This window comes from Hippopotamus amphibius, chromosome 2 (assembly GCF_030028045.1).
Source record: "Hippopotamus amphibius kiboko isolate mHipAmp2 chromosome 2, mHipAmp2.hap2, whole genome shotgun sequence".
In the NCBI taxonomy this organism is placed as follows: Eukaryota; Metazoa; Chordata; class Mammalia; order Artiodactyla; family Hippopotamidae; genus Hippopotamus; species Hippopotamus amphibius.
The window spans coordinates 146,690,423-146,707,508 of record NC_080187.1 but is presented as its reverse complement, the minus strand read 5'-3'; the positions used below and the strand labels follow the sequence as shown (position 1 = coordinate 146,707,508).

At 52.4% G+C, this 17,086-nt stretch overlaps 2 protein-coding genes across 3 annotated transcripts in view; one reads left to right on the top strand and one right to left on the bottom strand.

Annotated features, from left to right (window-relative positions):
- Positions 1 to 6,605: 6,605 nt before the first annotated feature.
- Positions 6,606 to 8,548, top strand: MESP2 (mesoderm posterior bHLH transcription factor 2). Its single transcript, XM_057724975.1, has 2 exons — positions 6,606 to 7,433; positions 8,267 to 8,548. Exons 1-2 carry the CDS (start codon positions 6,606 to 6,608, stop codon positions 8,534 to 8,536), a joined length of 1,098 nt encoding a protein of 365 aa, XP_057580958.1. The 3' UTR covers positions 8,537 to 8,548.
- A 5,152-nt stretch (positions 8,549 to 13,700) lies between these two features.
- Positions 13,701 to 17,086, bottom strand: part of ANPEP (alanyl aminopeptidase, membrane) — a 30,710-nt gene continuing 27,324 nt past the window's right edge. For both annotated transcript variants that reach the window (XM_057723869.1, XM_057723870.1), the window contains exons 20-22: positions 16,733 to 16,873; positions 16,228 to 16,309; positions 13,701 to 14,312 (exon numbers count right to left, since the gene is read on the bottom strand). In XM_057723869.1, coding sequence (XP_057579852.1) covers positions 14,163 to 14,312; positions 16,228 to 16,309; positions 16,733 to 16,873 — 373 coding nt within the window. In that variant the 3' untranslated portion in view covers positions 13,701 to 14,162. The remainder of the gene's footprint in view (positions 14,313 to 16,227; positions 16,310 to 16,732; positions 16,874 to 17,086) is intronic.

Below are 17,086 nucleotides of genomic sequence, written 5' to 3'. Positions count from 1 at the left end.
TCCTAGAGCGAGGGGCCTGTAGGCCCCCTGTCCTCTTCTGTCCCTCCCTCCCCATTCCAGGGACAGAGGCTCTGCCTTTTCCCTGGGCCTCCCAGGATGGGGACCTGTAGCCTCCCACCCCCACAACAGAAGTGCTTTCTGGGGTCTCTGAGGGGACCTGCTGCCAGGCTGTTTTGGAGGCCCCTGCACACCCTCGTTCCCAAGTCGACACCTTCTGCCCTGGGGGAGGCGGCCTTGTGTCAACAGGCAGACAGGAGGTGTGAAGGCAGCCGCAGTGGCCAAGGGGGAGGCTGGGCTGGCTCTCGCCGCCGGCTGGTAATGAGAACACCACACGGCCCCTGCGTGCGGCCCCCGCGCAGCCCACCTTCCCCCTTCCCTTTCCTGTTCCCACAGCCTGACCACCCCCGGGGCCTGGAAGGGACCCAAGAGGAAGGAAGGGAAAGAAGAATTACGGGGCAAAGACCAGCCCTTAAATTGGCTCCAGGTCCTTGGGCCTGTTCCCGAGGGCCCTGCACCACCTGCCCAGGGAGAAAGAGCAGGTGGAGAACTTCCTGGGGCAGGGCTCAAGGTAAACAAACAGTGAGGCCTGCGCTAAGCCACGGAGAGCAAGCTGACCAGAGGCACGGCCCTCCCGCAGCTCCTCGCAGGGCCGGGGCTGAAGGAGCACATTCTGATTCCAGCCTGGGCCTCTGCCCTTCCCATCTGACTGGTGGTCTGGGGCAAAGTTCTGGGAAGTTGATCAGGGGCTGATGGGATGGAGGCCCCCATTTCCTCACCTGTATAATAGGGATACTGACATGGACACTCTGCCTCGCAGCGCCAAGCTGCCGGGCGCCGCACCAGCAAGCGGAGCCAAAGGTCACATGGCCTTGTGGTTCCGGCCCTGAGAGCAGGCCCAGCTGAGCCCGAGCTGCAGGCACAAAGAAGAACAGGGGTGGGAGTGTCACACGTGCTGAAGCACCTGCCTCATTCTGCCCTCCCCCCACCCAAGATGTCCCGAAGCCAAGGTCTCCTGTGGCACCCTCGCCCTGAGATTGCCCAGGGCCCTGACAGGGCAGCTCCTGTCCTCTCCCTGATTCTTGGCCTCAGCTCTGAAAGCACCTCAGGGATCAAGTCCAAGTGCTGTGTTCTGTGGTATTTGTCAGCGTTGGCAGAGGCAGTATCAGCCATCCACTCCCACTCCCTCAGGTGAGTACCTGGCCTCTTCTTGATCACCTCCAGGAACAAGTCACTCACTCCCTCACAAGACAGAACCTGTGATCTTAGAAAGTCCTTTAGACTCTCCCAGGAGTATCCCCTCCAGGCATCTGGAGACAACACTCACATCCCCTGTCTTTTCCTTTAGGGATGAAACATTCCCAAGTCCTTCAGCTATTTCTCTGGTGACCTGGCTTCAAGCTCCCTCACTAACCTCCCTCCCCTCATAAACTGTGGCTCCCAGGTTTGACCACTTACCCCACACAGGCAATAAGAGACCATTGCCTGTTTGATTGAAGATCGTCTGTTTCTTGCAAACATGAATGGGATCACATTTGTTTTCATGCCCTTGGTGCCTGGAAGGCAATGACTACCATGTCCTCTCCACAGTTGCTGCTGGTTACATGATGCCTCCTGACCCTGAACTTAGAGGGAGGGTACATAGGGCTCTGTTGGTTCTACCTTATTAGTAATTAGATCTGATGAGTTGTTCCAGCCTGCCAGAATCTCTTTAGGTCCTGGCTGTTAGCCAGTTAACTTCTTAGATTTGGATTGTACCCCAGATTAGATCAGTTCATATCTTCATTCACGATCATAATGCTGCCCATGACGAGGCTTGGAACAGAGTTTGTGGCACATCACTAGGAACCTTCCTCCAGGTAAACATCCATCCATTCATCTGTGGGAACATTGAATCTGTTATGAATTCACTCAACTTAAGTTCACACAGCCCCATCTGTTGACAAGGATACTCTAGGAATTTCTTTACTAAGTGGACGGGAATTATGTTTGGCTGCTCATAGCACACACCCCAAATGACAATGACTTAAACAAGATGGTGATTTATTTTCTCTCACATTAAAGAAATTTAGGGTTAGACAGTTCTGGGCCAGTATGACACTTCCATGTTGTCATAAGTGCCTCAGGCTTCCTTCTGCTCCACCATCCTTCAGTGTGACTTCTGGCCTTAAGATTGCCTCAGAGTCACAAAAGAGTTGCTGAAGCTCCAGCCATCACACCTGTTTTCCAGAATAACAATATAAGGGAGTAGAGCCACAGGAGTGGACCTCTCTGCTTTAAAGAGATTTCCTAGAAGCCCCATACAATACTTCTACTAACATCTCATTGGCCATTCCATCTGCAAGAGAGGCTGGGAAAGGTAGTTTTTCAGCTGGGTATATCACCACCCATGATAATACAGAGCCCAGTTATTAACGAAGAAAGAAGAATAGAGGCTGTAACAGACACTGTGTTGGCAACCAGAAGTGTCTGCCACACTAGTGAACATTCTACTGACCATGTTTCCCTGATCTAGCTACCACCTCCTCCTATCACAGGAAGGAGGAAGGGTGAACCTAGTGTCACCATCATCCTGAGGCTCAGAGGTTAATCACCTTATCTAATAGCACACAGCCATAGATATCCCTCCTTTTACCAGGTGAGTCAGATGAAAGGGATGTGAAGATTGCCCAACTGGAGGCCCCTGGGGGCTGGGTCCCAGACCTAGCTTGTCCATGCAGCACCTGGAGCTGATTGGAGCACACAGGGAGGAATGCTTGAGAGCCCCAAGGGCCAAAGACAAGCAGGAAAAGCCAGGACCCAGCCCACCAGGAGAATCTGATTCAGATCCTCCACTTCCTAGCTTTGGTTGGACCAGTTGGCTCTGGCTCCAGCTCCAGCTCCAGGCACCCGGAGCTCTTCCCTGGCCTCTGAACTGCAGCTCTGGTGACCCCTGCCACAGGCCAGGAGCTGGAGTGCCCTGCTGAGGACGACCCCCATGCTGGGTCCATGGAGAAGAAGGGCTGAAGATGGAGGAGGGGGTAGGGCAGGATGCCTGAGGCCTGGTGCTGGAATGAAGAAGGAAGGCATTATCTTCTAGGGCCAAGGCTCAAGATGTTGGCCCTCTTACCCACAATCCAATCTAGTCCTTTACCTACTTCATTCTGCTGCCCCTGAACTTGCTATAAGCAAGACTTATAAACATAGGCTCTGTGCTAAGCTCAATGACATGCATTAACTTACTTTGCCCCAACAATTGCCCTGGAAATCAGAATCCCCACTTTATAGATGAGAAAACTGAGGTTAAGTTGCCCAAGTTCTAACAGCTGGGAAGGGGTGAAGCTGGGACTCTAAACCCAGATCTGTCTGACTCCTTAGTCCAGCCTCCTAACCATTACACAACACTGCCTCTGAGTGTTAAATGAGTGGGGCTGGCGACAGGTGACTCTATGCTCCTGGAGCCTGTCTAAGGGGCCCAGTGAAGAGCCAGGGTCCACAGAAAACCAGCTCCAAGGCCCCACCTCCCAGAACTTATGCTCTGTCATCCCACAGTCAGCCTGAGGCCTGGGCTCCAGGAGTAGCCCAAACTAAGATAGAAGGAGGCCAGGCTGTCCTAGAGAGGAAAAGATAGCATGCAGGGCTACTATAGGTGAATTCCCATAATTTGGTGAATTCCCATAATTCACCAAATCCTTTCACAGGAAATCCCTCCAGGCTTGCTCTAATAAGTAGGGGTTGGGGGGAGAGGAGGAATGATTCTGGATATTCAGAACCTTCCTGGGAATCACAAGGCCACTCCACCACTCCATATCTAGCTGTCTGCACAAAGCAGCACTCTTAGGCAGAATGAAAAATACGCTAGAGGTGCATCCATAAGGGGCTATGGTGTGAGCACACCATGGAATATTACAATGCAGTGCAAAGGGGTGAGTTGGAGCACTCAATATCAACAGCACCCCAATCTGACACTTCAGAATCCAGATCAAGAAATATGCATGAAAACTGATGAATCTTGTCTACAATTGTCAATTACATGTATAAAAATTCCCTGAGGGTATAATATCTCAAGATCTTTATAGTATTGTGCAGCCTTGGACAAATAATGATTTGCCATTATTTTAATCCTAAAAAGTGTAGGACTGACTGTTTTCTAAGTCTCCCTTCGCTTAGGAAAAAGGATTATTATTATTAACCTTGTTTTAAACCCTTTTAAATCATGAAATATTGCATAACCAATTGTTTCTTTTCCCTTTTAAATCATAAAATATTGTATAAATAACTGCTTCTTTCCCTTTTGAAATCAAGGCCATTGTTGATTGATTCCACCTTCTTATTGTGTGATGGACAAGTTAAATGTCCCCTCCTCATTCACAGCAGCTAGAATAAATTAAAAACAGTTGCCCTGACCAACCTTACTCAATGTCAATTATTACTTCATCATAATGTTAGAGTAGTAACTTGGGCATATTTCCTCCAATATTTAATAAAATAAGTTCTGAGGAGAAAGTGATGTAATTTCATCGTTGAAGGTTTATCTGCACCTCTTGCCATTGAATTTTTTCCCCAGTTAAAATTATCCACTATGATTTAAATGGATGAACATTTAAATCAACTAAGACCAATTATGAGTCAGGTAAACACGACCTGGCATAGAATGCTCTAAGATATACCTTTGAATGAAAAAAGCAAGTTATAGGCAACCTGCCATAATGTTACTATGTGTTTTCCGAGGATATATACATTTATGTGAGTGTACAGGGACCAAGTCTGGAAGGACACAGGACCTTCGGGGAGGGGTTATGGGACTTCAGCTTTATCTGTCATGTTTCCATTTCTTAAAGAGAGAATGTATTAGCTATGTAATTTGTGTATCTAAAAGTTAATTTTTAAGAACAGTCACAAAAATACTACAAGGCCATTTATTACTTCAGGCTGGTGGAGGCTAATCTATTCCTGAAACATCATCATATTAACCATATTACTGATTACTGATTTTTTTTTTTAACGTCACACTTCTGCTCAAAAGTCCATTTGGTTCCCCAAAGCCTTGGAGTAAAATCCAATTTCTTAGCCTGGCCCCAGCCAAGGTGTGCACCTTCTCTCCACATCACCACCCTAGCACATTGTTCCTGAAGCACATTGGGAAGTCCCAGTGCCAGGCCTTTGCTTATGCAGTTCCCACATTCAGAATGCTCTCCACCTGCCTCCCTCCCTACCCAAGTCCTATCCATGGTTCAAGGCCCAGCTGTGACTTCTCCACCTCTGTGACCAGAGCTCGACAGTCCCTGGCCCTCACTTGGCGCTTAGCCTCTGAGTTCAGCCTTTTATTTGAAGATTACGAAGAACACTGACACCTCCTTTAAACTGTAATTATCGCTGAGGGGTGGAAGCTTTTACTTTTAAACCTCACTGTGTCAAAGCCTATACTATAAGAGTATAACAACAGTCCTGTGAGCAGATACTATAATTATTACTCCTGGTTTAAGAGCTGTAGCTCAGGCTCAGAGCTGCCCAAGGATGCACAGCTAGCTAGTGGTGGAGCTACTAATTATATAACATTTACTTCTCTCTCCCACAAGACTGAAATCCCATGAGAGCAGAGACCACAACTCTCTTGTTCACTCTGGTATGCCTGACATTTACCAGTTGCTAAATAAATACATATTAAATGAACAATGCCCACAAGCATCTTGAAATGTAAATACTTTCTTTATAAAATGACAGCACCAAACATTTAGCCCACTTGCCAGGTTCATACTAAGTGGTTCCACTCAGTAGCAGTAACCATCCTAGCTGGTGGGTATTTTATATTATTACTGCCACGAGGATGGGGCAACTTGAGCCTCAGAGGAGTTAACCGCCCAAGGTCACTCAGCAAATAAAGAGGGTCTGACTCACATCTGCCTGGGGCCCACCTTCCCCCATTTTCATCACCCACTACACTCCATGTCTCTTCTCCAGGCTGCTCTGTACTATTTTCCAGGGAAAGAAACTGTGGACAGTGAGATGACTTTCTCGGTGTCTCTCAGTAAAGGAGCAAGTGCGGGTTCTGGGAATCCAGGAAATGTCCACCTGTATGTCCCCTCCTTCCCCAACCCCCCTCCCGCCATCACTGTGAGCAAGTCCCTCGGGGTTTGTCTTGATGCCTTATCCAGCACACTTGCAGGCACTGGGCGGGAGTTACTGGGCACAGCCTCCCGGAAGGGGGCGATGAGGGAGGCGGCCACTCTTTGCAGGGGTCCATGAGTCACTTGAGGGACAACTTGGCCGCCCCAGACGATGGCACTGCCCACGGCTGTCAGGGTCCCGGGCACTGACCGGAGCAGCGGACGAGGCGGGGTGGGTGGGAACCCAGTGAGAAGCTTAGCAGCTCCATCCAGATGTGAATTGTCCCTCCCACACTTCCCGGGCTGCAGGGGCCTCCATTAGAGCCCCCCGAGGAGTCAGAATCCACACCTCCGCAAATGGGCCCGCTTTCCCAGGGCCCCCCTGCCCAGACCTTCCCTGGGCTCTGTGGGTTTTGACACCTCTCTGTAACCTGGCGGGGGTCCACCTCGCACCTTTGGTCCAGATAAAAGCTCAGTCCTGGAGGTGGCCAGCCCAGCCTCCCAGAGCTCGCAGCCCCGGCCATGGCCCAGTCCCCTCCTCTGCAGAGCCTCCTCGGCCACGACCCCTGGATCTTCCCCCAGGGTTGGGGCTGGGCCGGCCACTCGGACTCCACGTCCCCGGCCTCCTCCTCGGACTCGTCGGGCTCGTGCCCCTGCGACCGTGCCCGCGGCCCCGCGCAGCCGGCGCCCCCGGCCCGCAGCGCCACAGAGGCCGCCTCGACGGCACCCGGAGGTGCGCGGAGCCGGCCGGCAGGCGAGCAGCGGCAGAGCGCCAGCGAGCGCGAGAAGCTGCGCATGCGCACGCTCGCCCGCGCCCTGCACGAGCTGCGCCGCTTTCTGCCGCCGTCCGTGGCGCCCGCCGGCCAGAACCTGACCAAGATCGAGACGCTGCGCCTGGCCATCCGCTACATCGGCCACCTGTCGGCCGTGCTGGGCCTCAGCGAGGAGAGCCTGCAGCGTCGGCGCCGGCGACACGGCGACGCGGCGCTCCCTCGGGGCTGCCCGCTGTGCCCCGACGGCGGCCCCGCGCAGGTGCAGACGCAGGCGTGCGGTCCTGGCTCAGCCGCTGGCGCCGCGGTGTCCTGGGGGTCCCCGCCCGCCTGCCCCGGAGCCCTAGCGGCGCCCGAGCGCCTGGGGAGCAGGGTCCCCGACGTGGGTCCCTGGGTGACACCCCCTTACTGTCACGGTGTGCAGTCGCCCCTGCAGCTGTCCCAAGGGAGAGCGCCTGACGCGGCCCTTTGGACGCCGCCCCAAGCCTGTTCCGGCGTGCAGACACCCCCAGAGCCCCGGAACCAGGCCACGCCCTGGACGTCGCCCCCCGCGTCTCTGGAGCTGGCCGCAGTGTACCAGGTACGCTCTCAGGCCCTCTCTGCTTCCCTCGGAGTGGTCCCCAGGCTTCAGTTGGAAACGGAGGGGGTGAGTAAGCTCTAGCCGCCAGAGAATCTTATGCTTTTTAGATTCCAGATTATCTAATGCAACCCTGATTAGGGATGGAGAGAAGCTGAAGGGAGGATGAAGAGGACCCTAACCTTCTTGGGGAAAGAAGTGGGGCCCTGGGAAGTTATGGCCACCACCATCTCTACCTAGGAGCCTTCACAGCCATGTAGAAGAGGGGGGAGTCTTCAGACTTGATGTCAGAGTCCAGGGTGGAAGGTAGCAGGGGCTTCAGGGAATTCAGGAAATTCCCTCCAAGTACTCCATTAAAGTTGGAGGGGGAGGGAGGCCTGGCTGCCCCAGGGGTAGGGGCTTCCTAAGTAGATGGGCTTGGAGCTGGTGACCTTCATGTTTCCTCAAGCTTCCCATAAAAGAGCATATTAATAACCAAAATTTATTGAATGCTTACTGTGTGCCCAACACCCTTCTTGGTATTTTTACATGTTATTAACTCATCAGCCCTGCAGCGACCCTATGAAGTGTGTTTTATTATCATCACCACCATTTTATAGATGAGAAAACTGAGACTAAAAGAGGTGATCTGAGTTATAGCTAGTGAGTAGCAGACCTGGGATTTGAACCCTGGCAGTGTTATCTCCAGAGCCTGTACTCTTAACCACTTTGCTTCACTGCATCCGTGACACCAGGGCAGTTCAGCAGCTGCCAGCCACACTATGGGGCACATCCAAGTTGAGGATCTTAGGGCATGAGGCAGTGGCCCACTAACCTGCTGTTCTTCTCTCTCTCAGAGTACCTCTGTGTCTCCGGAGTCCTGTCTGTTGCCAGAAACCCCTCCCGTTCTGCCCGGCCCAGCATGCCAGAGACTCCAGCCTCAGACCCAGTGGGGCTGCTGGATCCACAGTGCAGAGGTGCTGCCCAGCTCAGAGGACCAGGGACCAGGCCTCTCCTTCCAGCTCAGTGCTGAAAGTGCTCCCCAGAGCTCAGGCCTACAGCTTAGTGGCTGCCCTGAATTTTGGCAAGAAGATTTGGAGGGGACTCACCTGGGCATCTTCTACTAATGGCCTTGCCTGCCCCCTTTTCAGCCAGGAATCAGGCCTGTAGTGTGGGGTGCCCTCCTCATCTGCAATTTCAGTAGTATTCAGGCTTTCTTCTATCCAAGGATCCCTTTTCCAAATGATGTCTTTCATGGAAGCAGCGTTTGAAACACCTAGGGGGTGGCCTCCCTGGCTGAAGTCGGGGCTGAGGCATTCCTTCCACTCCTAGATGTCCCCTAGAATGATCAGTGCTCTGCAGAGCACAGCCTGAGCTGCAAGAAGATGGTGGTTGCCTGACCACAGTGGTTGGCCAGGCTGGGACTGGTGGGGGAGTGGACTTGGGGGTGGGGGTGGAAGTGGGAAGAAACCTATATGCTTAGATTTTGTACTTGTAAAAAAACACAAAAAGCCCCAAATTTGGTTTGGTCTGTTTTTCTTCTATCCACCTGGGTTTTTATTGCTTCTGGAAAAGGGAAAATGTTCCCATCCTGCAGGGAACAAGTCATGCTGCTTTTCCCCTCCTGGAATCCAGGCCTACCAGGGTTGAGGTGAGCCCTCACTTGCCAACTGGACAGTAATTATTGCACAGGGGCCCCACCTGGCCTGCTGTGCAAGGCGGCACAGGTGGGTTAACACTTGGGCTTGTTCACGTGCCTCGACCCCATAACCACTGCCCTTTCCCATTCTCCTGGGTGCATTCCTGCTGACCCATGGGGCTCTTTCAGAGTTAAGTGAAATTGTTTCCAGAGGGTGCTTGTGAGTGGCTCCCATGTGCTGGGCCCAGTATACTAGTTTATTAGGGCTGCCGTAAGGCAGTACCACCGATTGGGTGGCTTGAACAACAGAAATTAATTTTCTCACAGTTCTGGAGACTAGAAATCCAAGACCAAGGGGTGAGCAGGGTTGGTTTCTTCTGAGGCCTCTCGCGGTGGCTTGCAGACGGCCGCCTTCTTGCTGTGTCCTCACATGGTCATCCCATGGTCCAGTCTGCCTGTCTGTGTCTTAATCTTCTCTTCTTACAAGGATACCAGGCCCACCCACATGAAGTCATTTTACCTTAATTACCTCTTTACGGGCTCTACCTCCAAAGACATTCACATTCCGAGATACTGGGGGTTAGAACTTCACCATGAGTTTTGGGGGAGCACAGTTCAGCCCACAACACCCAGTACTAGGTGCTGGAGAAAACATTCCCTGACTAATGGGGTAAATTACAGGGAAGGAAATGATCAGAGCCCAGGTCAAGATGGGGGTTTACACAAGGTACTTTGGGACCAGAGAGGATATGCCAGCCTGGTGGAAGATGGGGCTGACAGTACGGTTGCGTTCTTTGAGTTACCTGATCCATTAGCCCTGCCACATTGATTTATGTGGCCTTGAGCAAGACTAAGAGGCACCTCCAGGATCTTGAGAAAAGGGCACCATGATCCATTAGCAAAGGCTGCCATGGGCTTGGGGGCCAGCAGTGGTGGTAACGTCATTCTGTTTGTGACTCGAGGAGGGGAGAGCTGCAGGATGTTGGAACCAAATATAGAAGGATGTGTGGAGTTTGCCAAGGGGAGTAGACAGAAGAAACAGCATGCGACAAGTTGAAACAGAGGTGGCTAAAGTCCGGGGTTGATGGGGAAAAGTGACAAATTGAGTTGGAAAAAGAGCTGGGAGTCAGGGTTGTGGGGAGCCCCACATGGCAGCAGGGGTAGGCATCTGGCTTCTGTGTCCTGGGTGGAGCGGGCAGTGAAGGTGGGGTGTAGGGGGTAGGCTGGCCAGAGCCACTCTTGGTCTTTTTGGCTGCCTTATAGAAATGCAGCCAGGCAGGGGGCCACTGTAATGGTGCAGGGTAACAGAAGGGGCAGGAGGGAGACCAGAGCACGAGCTGCCACGTGCAGGGCCTCCCACCTGACCCACTGCCTGCTGACATGCCCTTTGATGCCAGGCAAGTCGCTCCCTCTCTGTGCCTCAGTTTCCCCATCTCTTAAAGAGGAACTGGATTAGGTGGCCACTGAGGTGCCTTCTTCTCCCAACTTTCTAGAAACGGGTCCTGGTTCCTACCCCAGGGCCCTCTCTAGGGGCTGCCAGCCTCAGTGGAGGATGAGAAAAACTCACACGAGGTGACATACAGCAGGGAGACAGATACAGGGTGCAGCTGCCCTGGTTGCACATTCATTCAGCTCTTACTCTCTGTGTAACCGTGGGCGAGCTTCAAAACCTCCCTGGGGACTTCCCTGGCGGTCCAGTGGTTAAGACTCTGCACATCCGCTGCAGGGGGCGCAGACTCAATCCCTAGTCGGGGAACTAAGATCCCACGTGACGCGCGGCGCGGCCGAAAAATGGAAAAACAAAAAACAAACAAAAAAAGCTCCCTCTCAGTGTCCTCAGCTGTGAAGTGGAGACAGTAGTAGACCCTACCTCTCAGGGTTCTTAGGCTTGGCACGTAGTAATTGCTCAATACATAAGAGCTGAATAGTCTCACGACCTCAGAGATGATCCAGTCCAGTGGGTCCCTCACCTGACTGTATGTTCAGCCGTCTGGTTGCAAGGTCCCTTGCACCTTGAGAGTGTGATTCAGTGCATCGGGCTGGGACCCGAGAACCTGGGGCTGAGGCTCCTTCATTTTTTGCTCCTTTGATTTTACAGCTGAGGAAACAGACCCAGGGAGGGGAGCAACTTTCTCTAGCCCTCCAGCGAGGTTGGAACATCAAGCCCCTGACTCCCTGTCCAGTGCTCTCCCCTTCTCAAGAAAACCCAGGGTCTTGGCTCCACAGTCTCACGGCATCTGCACCAAAGGAGAACTGAACAACTGCCTGTCTCCTTCCTTTGGCTCCCACCTATCTGGGCTTAGTCCTTATAAGGACAGAGAGAGGTACTCCCTGATCCGGTCACTGATGGCCAGGGCAGGGGCTGGAGTGGAGCCTTCACCAGCAGCAGCCAGAGCTGAACATCTTCTGGAAATTGGCAGCCTTGTTCTCCCAGCTCCCCTCAAGAGCTGCTCCTCTGGGAGATGCAAAGGTAGAGGCAAAAGGCTGCTATTCCCCCAGGTGGAGTTGCCTGGGATACTTCCTAGATGCTGCTGGAGTAGGGGAAGCAGGGTCTCGGGGGCTTGGGCTAATCCCCCACCCCCGTCCTCACCCTCTGGGAGGGCAGGCTCAGCCCTGCCTCTCAGGAGCAGCAGTCCCTCGCCTCCATTTGTGGCTTCATCCCAGGCAGGCTGCTCTTGTCTGCACCTCTCTGCTAAGTGCCTGGCAGGGGAGGGAGAGAGGCTGGTCCTGGTGCCCTGCCTGGGATGACGGGTCTACCCACACCCTCCTGGGGACCCAGTCACCATCCATAAGAGACTGGACATTCACTGAGTACCCCACCCAGGACTTTTCAGTGACCCTGCAGTGCAGAGGACATGCCTCCTGAGGAGTCTCCTGGAGGGTGGGGAGGTGGGAGAGGGCACCACCCCCTGCTGCTTCTGGCTGATCCTCAGGGCCTGCTGGCCAGTGAGAGGTCAACCCACCTGTAGACAGGGCGCTGGACAGGGAGTGAGCAGCCAGAGATCACCAGCTCCTGTCTTGCAAGCAGGTCTCTGGCTCTGCGTGTCCATGTGCCAACCACGCAGGCGGTCGTGAATGCCTGCACTGCACGCTGTCAGGCACGAGCGTGAACTACCATAGCCCCAAATGGAGGACCGGCTTCCACTCAGCCAGGATCTTAACCTCCCTACGCCTCAGTTTCCTTATCTGCAAAACTGAGATAAAAACAGTCCTTATCTCTCAGGACTGTTGAGACCCAAATGAGATAATGCGCATAAACGCTTAGGCCAGTGCCAGGCACGGAGACCGAGGTCCCTGCTGATTCTCCTACCTGAAGTGCAGCTCTCCCCCAGGGACCCTAGATGGCGGGGCTGGTCCCTCCCCCAGTGGGGACCACCTGAGGGGGCCGCCTGCCCTCTGGTTCCCAGAAGGTCAAGTGCCAGCCGCGGCCGCTGGGCCCTGGCGACAGGAAGGGCTGGGCCGGGGGGGTGGGCTGGTGGGAGCCTCTTGGTTGGCGGAGGGACCCTAATCACGGCTGCGCCCGCCCCTTGGCCCGCCCCACCGTTTGATGTGCGGAAGGAGTGGAGCGCGGAGGAGCCTTCCTGGCCCCAGCCCTGCTGGCGCCCCTTCTCACAAGGAGGAAGAGGCTGGGAGGGAAAAGGGTGAATGGGGCTTTGGGCAGGAGACAGGGCTGGGATGATAGTAACACCCAGCTCTCCTCAAGTGTGAGACTGTGTCCTAAGGATGTGAATCGCCTTAGATCCACACACCAGCTGTAGGATAAATTGTGTTTGTCGTGCAGATGAGGAAACCAAAGCCCAGGAGTCAAGAAATAGTGGCTGAGCTTCGAGACTCCAGCTGGAGCAGCTCACAGGTGGTGTCAATTGGAGGTGACCCCTGAGGAGACTGGGCTGTCTGTAGCCTCCTTCTTTCCCTCCCACCAGCCTTAGGTGCTCAGCTGGGCCTCCTTCACCAAGAAATTTCCACCAAGATCCACGTGGGCCGTGGGTCCCAGGCCTTTTCCTCAGCCTTGGCCCTGATCACTGGCTGCCCCAGGTGATCTGGAGGGCGCCTGCCTTTTTCTGTGTGCTACTCTTCAAAACAACCAGTTTACAAATTGATACGCTATGCGGGGGTCCTGGAGAGATGGCAGCGCAAGCCCGTGGCCAGTGAGTGGTCACTCAAGGCCTGGAGCCAGGGCTTGCCGCCCTCTCCACAGGCCCCTTTCCCTCACCCTCCCAGGTGTGCTTGCTGCGGCGCCGGAAGAGGGGTCCACCCAGCACCCTGCTCCCTTGCCTCACGTTAGCTCAGGTGCAAATCCTAGCTTCTGAAAGCATGGAAACTCCTGCTTTCTGGAAGAGCACTCCCTCCACTGTCAGGGCCTGTTCTGTGCCTGGCACCAAGACCCACTCCACCATGGGGACCACTTCCCCGTTCCCTGCACCTCCCTGTGGTTTCCCAGCACCCAGAGTCTCAATCCTGCTGATGAAGTGAACACTGCTGGCAGGCGCTGACACAGGTGTTCTAGGAAGGATCAGCAGGCAGGGTACTTCTTCCCTCCTATGCTTCCTGGGGGTCCCAGACCCCCATGCACCCCAGGTTCCCTCCATGCCAGTTTCTCTAGCTATTGTGCAGACCCACTCCTGCTCTACTTAGGTAATGAGTCTGGAAGCTCATCTAGAAATCCTTTATTTACATTTTATCTTAGAAAAAAAATATACAGATCTGGTGCTCTGCTGACATCTCAGGTTCAGGTCTTTATGGGAGGGTGAGAGAGGCCACAGGACAGCCCCCCAAGGCAGTCCATCAGCCACGGAGGGCTTCTGCTCATCTGGCTCTGGAGCTGGACTTCCCTGAGATCAGCCCCAGGGCCCTGGGCAACAGGAGCCATGCCAGGCCCTGGAGTGGGGTTGGCATGAGGGGCAGAGGCTGTGAGGCACTTGGACAGTCTGGCCATCAGAAACTGGATTGGCCCCTGGGCAGAGTGGAGAGAACATGGGCCAGAGACTCTGTCCCTAAGGGAAGGATGCTGGCACCTCAGGCTTCAGGAATGGGGGCCCTGCCATGAGCCACCGGGACAGGCATACATGAGCATCTCCCATGGGGGCCAGGTGATTGTAAGGACCAGGGACTATTTAGCTGTGTTCCGTGAACCAATTTAACACCACATCCTTGTTCTCCTTCACCCACTTGATATTGGCTTTGGTCTTCTCCAGCGCTTGCTCCAGAGCCCGGGTGCCTGAGCCGAAGCCTACATCCATGTTGTCCTCTTTGAACTGCTCCAGCTGCCAGGAGAAGGATAATTCTGAGCCCCAGGTTGGGTCTCTAACACAGCCCTAAGAAGAGGGCTGCCAGGTCCTCTGTCCTCCCCCCTGCATGTTAGGGCCCCTGGGGATGGGGACAACAGCCTGTTCTCCAGGACAGGAAGGGCCAGTCCTTCCCTATCCCTGGCAGAGGTCAAAAATGACAACCCCAAGGTTCAGCCTGGCTCCTACATGTATTTGACCTTCATTGTGAGGTTCTTCATTGAGTTGCTCCTTAGTTTTTAATTGAATTACAATCTCAATCAAATCAAGGAAGAAGAGAGGGACAAATTAAACAGACACCACAGGAAGCAACCAGCCAAATTCAAAATGTGGCGATTTCTATAGTTACAAATGACCCAGTTGCTTGAGCAAATAAATGTTTTTGTTTTTGTTTTGAAGAGATGCTACAGATTAAAAGATGTATTAGTACTGGAAAGTCGTAGCTAGGGAAATTAGGCAAGGAAATGAACTTAAAAGCAACCAGGAAGGAAGAAGTAAACTATCTCTATTTGCAGATGACGTGATTTTGTATACAGAAAATCCTGAGGAATTGACAAAAACAAAACAAAACAAAACAAAACAAAACACACCTATTGAAACTTATAAGTTCAACAAGGTTGGAGGATATAAGAGCAATATTAAAAAGTCAATTATATTTCTACACCCTAGCTGTGAAAAATCTGAAAATGAAATTAAAAGAACAGTTCCATTTACAACAGCATTAAAAAGAATAAAATACTTAGGAAAATTTGATAAAAGAAGTGCAAGACTGGTATGCTGAAAACTATAAAATATTGAGAAAAGTTAAGAACACTTAAAAAAGGGCCTCCCTGGTGGCACAATGGTTAAAAATCCGCCTGCCAATGCAGGGAACACAGGTTTGAGCCCTGGTCTGGAAAGATCCCACGTGCCACGGAGCAACTAAGCCCACACGCCACAACTACTGAAGCCCGCACACCTACAGCCCGTGCTCTGCAACAAGAGAAGCCACCGCAATAAGAAGCCTGTGCACTGCAATGAAGAGTAGTCCCCGCTCTCCACAACTACAGAAAGCCTGTGTGCAGCAAAGACCCAAAATAGCCAATAAATTTTAAAAATTAATTAATTAAAAAAAAAAGACAGCTAGAGCTGACTTAGAAGAAGAAGACCTAAAAAAGAAAGACTCAGATAAAACTGTGTTAATGGATTGGTAGATTTAATACTACGAACGTGGAAATACTCCTCAAACTGATCTACAGATTCAGTGCAGAAATTGCTTGTATTTTTTTGCAGAAATTGGCAAGCTATTCCTAAAATTCATAAGGAAATGCAAAACTCAGAATAGCCAAATGATTTTGAAAAAGAACAAAGCTGGAGGGCTCATAATCCCAATTTGAAAACTCACTACAAATCTATGATAATTAAGACAATGTTGCACTAGCATAAAGAGAGATGGATAGATCAACGAAGTAGAATTGAGAGTCCAGAAACAGACCCTAATATTTACAGTCAATTGATTTTCAACAAACATGCCAAGATCATTCCTTTATTATAGATATGACTAAAGTGTTTATACGTGAACTTATATAATATCAGTGATTCGCTTCAAAACTGTCCACCCCCCAAAAATGTTTGAAAATGTTGGTAATTGTTCAATCTGAGTCATGGGTACATAGAGGTTCATTATATTATTCTCTTTACCTTTTGTCTACACAAAAATTCCAAGATGAATATCTGTGATTGAACTGTGACATTTAAAATGTTTGGATAGCCAGCTTCCCCTGTATACGAGGAAGGCCTGACCACATGGAGCCCTGATGCCTTGTGAACACATGTGGTAGGAGCTGAGTGGCGGCTGTCCCTTGAGAACAGGGATGGGCCTCTGGGTGCCGCCCCAGGGTCTGGGGCTTCTTACCTGCTGCAGCTCGAACTCAGAGGAGAATCTTCGGGTCACAGCCTGGATGAGGTTGGAGAAGGAGAAGGAACCACCACCATAACTGCAGGGCAGGAAGAGAGAGGAATCGTGAGGGGGGCCGGGAACCAATGTTCAGTGACTGACAGGCGACACAGGACCCTGTGACTGTCCCCACCTCGTAGATATGATGAAATGACATGCCCAAGGAGACACCACTAGGGACTTGGACACAGGTTTGACTGCAGTGTCCTTGCTCCCATCTCTTCGGAGAACACTCCCACCAGCCAGACTTTCTTTCTCCCAAGTGGGAAAAGGGATGGCTGTACCCCGCTGCCCCGTTTCTCAATTCCTGCCCCTACCCAACCTCAAGCTGGGTTCTTTTTGGACCACTTCGATGCAGTGTCTACCCTCCACTCCTGACCCTGGGGGTCTGGTGCACACAGCCCACCCCCAGGGCACCCAGCCTTGGCGTGAGCGTTCCCTAACATGCTCTCGGCAGACTCACTCCTGAAAGAGCTTCTTCCAGTTGCTCCGGACAAAGTCCCAGGCCAGAGATTGCCCGACAACATTGCTGGCAATGCTGTTAATGGTGGAGGTGGCGTCCTGCTTCCGGATGAGGTCCGGGTTCAGGGTGTAACTCAGGTACCTGTGAGGGCAGCATGCTGTATAATAAGTAAAAGGACCCTGCCCTCCCCCCCAACACCTCTCCTGCATCCTCTCAACATCGCTTCAGCATGCTGCGGGTTGAAGGCTCCTTGGTCCTACCTCCCTCTTGTAGAGGGACACTGAGTCCCCTAAGCAGGGTCACTGGCTACAGAAGGTGTCATACCTGACATAGACCAGCTGCCTGATAAATATC